The 9,027-nt window shown below is 38.6% G+C and overlaps 1 protein-coding gene across 2 annotated transcripts in view; it reads left to right on the forward strand.

Annotated features, from left to right (window-relative positions):
- Window positions 1-6,540, forward strand: part of PHF3 (PHD finger protein 3) — a 97,001-nt gene extending 90,461 nt beyond the window's left edge. For both annotated transcript variants that reach the window (XM_081093643.1, XM_081093642.1), the window contains 3 exons: window positions 106-195; window positions 2,352-2,547; window positions 2,913-6,540. In XM_081093643.1, the coding sequence (XP_080949769.1) occupies window positions 106-195; window positions 2,352-2,547; window positions 2,913-5,017 (2,391 nt within the window). In that variant the 3' untranslated portion in view covers window positions 5,018-6,540. The remainder of the gene's footprint in view (window positions 1-105; window positions 196-2,351; window positions 2,548-2,912) is intronic.
- The last annotated feature ends 2,487 nt before the right edge of the window (window positions 6,541-9,027 follow it).

Below are 9,027 nucleotides of genomic sequence, written 5' to 3' on the forward strand. Positions count from 1 at the left end.
ACTTATTTTATATTACTATTTCAAATTAGTCATAGAGCTAAATTTGTATGAGCTATGATTATAATAAATATGTTTACACATTAATCACCTTCATTTTTACCACAGGATCTACCAGACAGTATTCAAGTAGGTGGCAGGATATCACCTCAGACAGTTTGGGATTATGTGGAAAAACTTAAAGCATCAGGAACCAAGGTAAGGAAAACTTTGAGAGAGTATTTGGAAAGTAAACTACTAAGAGTTCTTATGCAAGGTCCCCTGGGGAGGGGACCAGTACGAATTCTAAATCTAAATAATGTGGTTGACAAAACTGAACTAAAGCCATTTGCTAAAGCTCAGAACAGCCCATTATTCCTTTTGTGTTCTTTTTTTCCCCTCCTGGTGTGCTTTCTCAGTGACTTCCTCAGTGTTTTGGAAGAAATGTTTTAGAGTAAATATTGAGATTCATCCTGGAATTTTACCTTTCTTTGATTATAGACATTTGTTTTAGTGAGAGCACAGGCTAAAACCCTAAAATATAATGCCTCAAAAATACAAAAGTTTATTTTTTTATTATGTTAGGAAGGCCATTCATTCAAGGTGCTTCAGCGACTCTGGTTCTACAAATTATTCAGGGACCAGCCTCTTCTCTCATTACTTTGCTGGTTCTAAGAGTGTTGTCCTTATCTGCAGCACCAGTGACAAAAATGAAGAATGCCTGTCCAGTTATTTAAAAAAAAAAAATTGTATTGATTTTTTTTTGAGAGAGAGAGAAACATCGATGTGAGAGCAAAACATCGAGTGGCTGTCTCCTGTTCCCCCACCTCAACCTCACCCCCACAATCCGGGCATATACCCCTGATGAAGAATTTGAACCAGTAACCTCTCGGTGCACGGGGCAACACCCAACCAACTGAGCCACACTGGCCAGTGCCTGTTCAGACCTAGAAATTGCAAGTATCATTTCACTTCCTCTACCTTCCATTGGTAAGATTTAGTCACATAACTGCTAAGAAGGCTGGAAATGTAGTATTGGTTGGCCATGTGCTAGCTAAAAGTTAAGGGCTTCTCTTTGTAATAGGAGGAAAAGAGGGGAATAGATACTAGGAGATCATTAGTAGCCACTTAACAATAATTTCTATTTTTTATCATTTCTTTAATTCATAGAACAGTACTAAAAGGGAAAAATTAATCATTAGAAGAAGTTGTTTCTCCCTCCAAGGATGATAGTACATAGCATATTATAGACATTTAAAAAATAAATTTTAAGTAAGCAAACAATTTTTTTATCTCTCTCTTAAAATAAGATTAGAAGTCTCTAGTAAGATTAGAAGTAATCCAAAATGGATCTGAAGCTAAAAAGAATATTTTCCAATATAGATTTTAGAATTGAAACTGATAGTATTAGAATACATTTGAACTTTGAAGCTCTAAAAAAATTAACTTTTTTTTGCTGTCACTTTTTCATGACAGCAAAAGTCATGGGAAAGTATTGGGTAGTAGTATTACTCTTATACATTTTGGGAATCCCTCTTGATCTATTCATATATTACTGCCAAACACTGTATATTATGCCTCCATCTTGAACTGACTAAAACATTATACTAGTTGTTACCTCTAAAAGGACAGTTTAGATGATAGACTTTTAATAAGAGGTAGAGCCATAGTTCAGCTCATTCACATGTTTTCTATAGGATCTGCATAATTTAAGCTTGTAACAGATCTAGCTTTCCCCATTTTGACAGTATACCTTCGTGAAAAAGAATCCCCCCCCCCCCTTTTTTTTTTACACTACCAAATTGGGACTCTCTTCTCTGAAACAAAACCAAGAACCCGGAGGCAAGCGCATTGGTACCTGAAGTAAACCAAATGGTTTTCCAAAATATATGGCCTATGTGCATTTGAGGTCTTTTCACCCAGTCCCTTTATTCCTAAATTCAGTCCCTGTAGATTGGATTATCAGTGAATTTGTGGGTATGTGTACATGGTAGGGTGGTGATGGTAGGTGCTATTAATTTGCTGTATGTGGAGAATACAGGCAGCTCTCAGTGGAGGTGGTAACATTGGAAATAAGGATATAGTATCGATATCGAAAGATTTGGGTTTAAAAATCTCTGCCACTGAGAAGTGTGTCATTTTGAACACATTATCTTGGGATGTAATTTCTTATGGGATGCCTTTAGTAAGTCCATCAATGGGTCAACAAAGACCTTTTCCCAAGAGTTGTTTTAATATTCTTCTCTACATTTAAGTTGGTATACCACGTTATTTGGTAATCATCATTATACAACTCAACTGGCTGAGAAGTGGTATTTAAAACCAAGCTATCGTTTAGGTTATTATTTTAAACAACCATTTATTTTCTTGAACAGGAAATTTGTGTGGTTCGCTTCACACCTGTAACTGAAGAAGATCAAATTTCTTATACTTTGCTGTTTGCATACTTCAGTAGCAGAAAACGCTATGGAGTAGCTGCTAACAACATGAAGCAGGTTAAGGACATGTACCTTATTCCTTTGGGTGCCACAGATAAAATTCCACACCCTCTCGTGCCTTTTGATGGACCTGGTAGGTATAGAGTGAATAAAACAAAGTGGGAGGTGGGACCAGAGTGAAAAAACTGACTCTGCTTGTCTTGGGATCCAGGTCTCTGGAGCTGACCCAACAGGGAAGGACACCCACTTAATAGGCTGTAATATGCTAGATGCAAACATTTACACTTTTATTGATATTAGAGAGACGGGAGGGGGGGCGATCCATTGGTTCACTTATTTGTGTATTCAGAGGCTGATTCTTATTGTCCTGACTGGGGACCAACCCCACAAACTTGGCATATTGAGATGATGTTCTACCCAACTAGCTACCCGGCCAGGGCAATTTACCCTTTATTTTAGGAAATTGAAAGTGACTTAATTTATATGTTTTTTATACAGGGCTTGAACTGCATAGACCTAATCTGTTGTTGGGCTTAATTATTCGCCAAAAACTGAAGCGGCAACACAGTGCTAGTGCCAGCCATACTGCTGAGAACTCTGAAAGTGTACCGGTAGCATTGCCACCTGAAAAAAAAAGTAAAATGGAAGTTTCCACAGAGGAGGCACCAGAGGAAGAAAATGACTTTTTCAATTCTTTCACAACTGTATTACACAAGCAGAGAACTAAGCCTCAGCAAGCTGTTCAAGAAGACCTTCCAGCTGTAGTGGAACCTTTAGTGGAAGTCACCAAACAGGAGCCACCAAAACCTTTAAGATTCCTTCCTGGAGTATTGATTGGCTGGGAAAGTCAGCCTTCCACTCTGGAATTAGCAAATAAGCCTCTTCCTGTGGACGACATACTTCAGAGCCTTTTGGGCACTACTGGTGAAGTATATGAACAGGCTCAGTCAGTGACAGAACAAAACACTATCAACGAAATTCCATTTATCAGTGAGCAAGCTGACCCCAAAGCAGAGAACGTAGATAAAGTAGAAGCAATGGATGGTGAAGCTAAGGAGGTAAAGGGTAAAGTAGATAATCTTTCAGAATCTTCAGGTAATTCAGTACCAGTAGACGAAGAAACCCCGGTAACGGGGCCCTCCTCCATTTCTCCTGGACCTTCGGCGAGTCTTAGTCTCAGAGGCAAACCACCAGATGTTTCTACAGAAGCTTTCCTAACAAATTTATCCATTCAGTCAAAACAAGAGGAAGCTGTGGAGAGTAAAGAGAGACCATTAAAAAGACAGCTGCTGCAAGATCAGGAGAATAATTTGCAAGATAATCAGACTTCAGATACTAGTTCTCCATGCAGGTCGAATATAGGAAAAGGAAACACAGAGGGTAGTGTGAGTGGCAGTGAAAACCTTGTTGCCAACACAGCCAAGTCCCCACAGTTTATCAATCTGAAAAGGGATCCTAGGCAGGCAGCAGGACGAAGTCAGCAGGTAACTGCTTCAGAAAGCAAAGAAGGAGATAGTTGCGGGAATGGAGAAAAGCACACCCCGCCCGGGCCGTCACACAAGGAGCACTTACCAGAACAAACCAATGTAGAGGAAAAGTTGTCTTCCGTAGAGAAAAACTCAAGTGCTCAGCAGAGTGATAATTCAGGGGTTGCACAAAACTTGGCATCAGAAGACAAACACACTTCGCAAACAGAACAAGCAAAACCCTCAGAGGAGAATATTTCAATGCAAAATATTGAAACTGTGCACCCGTTTCGAAGAGGATCAGCAGCAACAACATCTCATTTTGAAGTTGAAAACACAAGTCAATCAGAATTTCCTTCTAAAAGCATCAACTTTACCTCCAGAAGCAGCAGTCCCAGAGCAAGTGCAAACTTTTCACCCATGAGGCCACAGCAACCAAACCTTCAGCATCTCAAGTCTAGTCCCCCTGGATTTCCATTTCCGGGGCCTCCTAATTTTCCCCCACAAGGCATGTTTGGATTTCCACCACATTTGCCACCCCCATTACTCCCCCCTCCCGGCTTTGGCTTTGCTCAAAATCCCATAGTTCCCTGGCCACCTGTTCACCTGACAGGCCAACCTCAACGTATGATGGGTCCCCTTTCACAAACATCAAGATATGTAGGCCCACAAAATTTTTACCAGGCTAAAGACATTCGAAGACCAGAAAGGCGCCATAGTGACCCTTGGGGTAATAGGCAAGACCAACAGCAACTGGATAGGTCATTTAATAGGGGCAAAGGGGATCGCCAGAGATTTTATAGTGATTCACACCACGTGAAGAGAGAGCGACATGAAAAGGAATGGGAGCAAGAATCTGAAAGGCATAGACGCAGAGACAGATCCCAAGACAAGGACAGAGACAGGAAAAGCAGGGAGGAAGGGCACAAAGAAAAAGAGAGGCCACGGTTGTCACACAGCGATCGTGGAGCAGATGGAAAAGCAAGCAGAGATGGTAAGAAACCAGACAAACCTAAAAGTGAAGACCATGAAAAGGACAAAGAACGAGAGAAAAGTAAATATAGAGAAGGAGAAAAGGACAGAGATAGGTACCACAAAGATAGGGACCACACTGACAGAGCTAAAAGCAAAAGGTAAAATCTGCCAGCTGTTTCAAGATTACTCTTAAGTCAATGTTAAATATTGCATCTTAAAAACTTTGCCTGCTAGGATTGTGCCATCTTTCAGACTTACTATTGGTGGTTTGCAGAACAATAAATTCCATGTGTTGGTGCGGAGTGCTCTGTACCAGTGCTCATCGTCCCTTCATACCAACTGTCCTAGTTATAGGAATATTTTTAAAAGTTTTACATTGCTGTATATTCAAAGATTTGTTTTATTAATATGCAATAAAGGCTTAGAAATTTTAGTTTTATTCCTTAATTGGTAAATATAGTTAACTCTGGAATATATTTACTGCCTCTAGTGAATGTTCTTTATGACTAATTTGAGAGTAATGTGTACTCTGTAAGTTTGTTTTAAATTGCACTGTTTTTAAAGAAACTAGAGAAGCAACACAAAGACAAGCAACTTCATAATCAGATTATATTAATCAGTTTATTGGGCAGTTTCTGATCAAGAATCAGAAGCCCAAGGAGAACATTTACTGCTTTAATCTGCACTCCCTGAAGGCATTTATTACCATGTATATGACAGCTTTGTGGTAGACCAGTAGTTTCCTTTTCCTTTTTGCCTCTTCAGGAACTTGAATACTTAAGCTTGTACATGATCTTGTGTTTTGCTATCCTTTTTACTGTAAAATGTAAATATTTTAAGGGATATTTTGATTCTAAATATGATAAAAAGAATTTCTCACCTATTTTGTGTGTGTGATTTGAAATTCAGTAAAAGAATTTCTTCTCTAAAACTTTACTTTCCTACTTTTTTTTTTTTACTCAGCCAAGAACATACATACAGGCATAGCTATCTGTGTCAGACATTAGGTGAAGGGAAAACCTCACCTATTAGAGGTTTCTGATAAAAATCATGTTCTGAAGGGGTAGAATTTTGAACTACCAATGAAAAACTGCAGCGAGTAGCCCATTTTGTAGGTATGTTTCTGAAGACTTGTCACTCTCAAAATTTGGTACGCCGACTAATCATGGTGATTAGAAATTTACGAGAAATGTGTTGTGAATCTCTTTGTAAAATGTGTAATTAACCCTAATTTGTTTTGGAGGTAATTGCAGTTTTGTTTGATATAGAAAGCATATGGAGGCTATTGTTAATTCAAATATAAAGTTATTTACAATTTAAACTACACATTGTATTGATAAAATTTAAAGCAGTGGCTACCACGTGATTAATACTTGAGGCCAACAAAAAAGAAACCGGTATTTTTACTTACCTATATTAAAGAAGAAAAATATAAATGGCTTCACAAAATTAAGAAGGTAATGTTTGATTTCCTAAAAAGTCCAAGGATTAGAGTTAAAAATAGGTTTGAAATGGAATCAACTTTGTTATTCTCTCTGGCGAAAGAAGGAGTGGAAATTCAAAACCATACATTTTGTCTAATTTCAACAATTTGCATCTTTTTTGTCATCCTTATTCTCTGAAGTTTTTCATCATAAAAGTTCTGAAACAGAAGACTTGTATTTAAATAAAATTTGTTTAATTTTGGTCTGCTTTTCTTTTGGAAACTAACTTACTTAAAAACAGTGTAAACAAAACAATTTGGTAGGTCATCTTTTGTATAATCAGGAAAAAATTGTCAGGAATTCCCCCTGCCACTCCGCCCCCACCCCCCCCCCCCAAAAAAAAACCCCCACCTAACCCAAATCCTCCAAAATTAGCCTTTTGATTTCAAATATGTATGTTTGTTTAGTAAATCTGATTTTACTGATCTGGTAGGAGGTTGTTCAGACACCAGATTTTTTTTTGCAAAGTACAAGAATGGGTTAACCAGTGAAGAAAACCTTAAAGTCAGTTTTGCTTGCCTCTTAACTGGTTCCTTACACATATTGTTGTGATGCTTACTTTAAAGTTGTTTATTCATATCTCATTGGATCGTGTCACATCCTCTATAGGCCCCTATTAGTGATAACCATCTCCTGGGATTATGGGACTACTAAGGATTCGAACCGTGTCTCCTAACCCCTGGTTCACTGAAACTGGCAAGTAGGGAGAGTATGGGCATATGGACTCGCTAAGGTTTTAACTTCTGAGGAATGCAGGGGGGAATAAGAAAAGTTTTCAATGAGTAGTAGATCCAAAGCCATTCTCTGTCCTTAAGTTTCAAAGCCAGCCTTCTACAAACTAGCGAGTTATATGAAGTTCATCGTTACTTCTGTTTTAAGAAAAACTTGCTCTTTGAAAAGTTTGATGCCAGACAGTTTTATACATACCTCTGTTGAAATAAAATGTACTAGGGTGACTCAGTATCTATAAAGTCCACCCTTTGTGGCAACAACAAAGCCTCCACAAACCCTGTTGCAAACCTTGTGCCGAGTGCTTTATGTAAACCTTGTTCAGCCTGAGAGGTAAAGGCTTATATTAGAACTGAGGAAACTGGTGCTTGGAAAGGTTAGACTGCTGTGATCAGGACTGGGATTCTAGCTCAGTTTTATTTTTCTCCAAAGTCATTATGTGTGGCAGCAGTGCTCTGAGAATTGAGAGCAGGAGGGACAAGCCTGGTTATGGTATACCTTTCCCAGCCCTTTCCTCCCCATTCTGCTATCTGAAACCCTTTACAGAGCAATCCATTCCTCAAAAGTAACCAAAATCTTGTGGGTTCTCTTGTATAGATTTATAAAGTTTATTTTCATCTCAAATCCTAATTCTGCAGCCCTTATTTTCTATTGCTGTTACGACAAACTTACTACAAAGTTGGTGGCTTAAAACCACACAAATTTATTCCCTTAACACTGCTGTAAATCAGAAGTCTGCTGTGGGTCTCAGTGGGTTGAGATCAAGATGTCTCAGAGTGTGCATTTCCTGGAGGCTTAGAGGAGAATCCATTTTCTTGCTTTTTCCAGCTTCCAGGGGCCATGGATTTTCCTTGCCTTACGGTTCTTTCCTCCATCTTCAAAGCCAACAATATGGGCCTGAGTCTCAAGTTGCTGTCGCTGAGGCTCCCTCTTTACCGTAAAGGACCCTTGTGATTCCTGGGGCCCACCCAGCTAAGCCAAGGTGGCACCTAAATTCCATCTGTGACCTTAATTCCCCTTTGCCATGTAATCTAACATATTTACAGGTTCCAGGTATTTGGATGTGGACAACTTTGGGGGCCGTTCCACTCATCACAGCTCTTGACTCACTAATTGTAGCTCAGTTGTGGGTGAAATAATAAATCTTAAAAATTGGGAGTTATAAAACATCTAAGGCCATAGTACAGTGGTGGCGAACCTGTGACACGTGAACTCATTTTTTTGGTTGATTTTTCTTTGTTACATGGCATTTAAATATATAAAATGAATATCAAAAATACAAGTCTTTGTTTTACTATGGTTGCAAATATCAAAAAATTTCTATATGTGACACGGCACCAGAGTTAAGTTAGGATTTTTCAAAATGCTGACATGCCGAGCTCAAAAGGTTCGCCATCACTGCTATAGTAAGTATGTTTAGATGTTAAGGAAAATAATGCCAATAATAGAGAAGAGAATGGCTTAACAGCTTTCTTGCTATAAGATGTGTATCTTTAAAAGTTAGATTTCATTATCACTATCAAGGAAGTTTTTTAGAGCAGTTATCCTTATGATCTTAATATCTCAAGAGTGAAATGAAGTGGTATGGACCAAAACAGAAAAGGTCTGAGTTTTTCAGGAAACACTGGGTAGAGTTGTGGTTTCTTTTACAAACAAACAAAACCCTCTTTGAATCAATATATAGACATTCTGGAATCCCACCTCCTATTTTGCTCACACACTCTTCAATGTTAAGAATGATATGTCTGGCAGCAATAGTGCCAAAGTTCTCAGCTTTAGTTCTCGGGCCTTCCAAGAATGTCTATCGCTTTCTGATTGCAAAAATAAGGCAAAAAAAAATTACCTGTAAAGTTCTTCAAATGACTTACCTAGTGTCTTTGTATAGGCTGGAGCCCATGCAGGCAGACTTTGCATTAAGACGTTAAACTGCACCAGTCTTCTTTGTAAATTCTCCGTTTA

The sequence above is a fragment of the Myotis nattereri genome (genome assembly GCF_964212035.1).
Source record: "Myotis nattereri genome assembly, chromosome: 6".
In the NCBI taxonomy this organism is placed as follows: domain Eukaryota; kingdom Metazoa; phylum Chordata; class Mammalia; order Chiroptera; family Vespertilionidae; genus Myotis; species Myotis nattereri.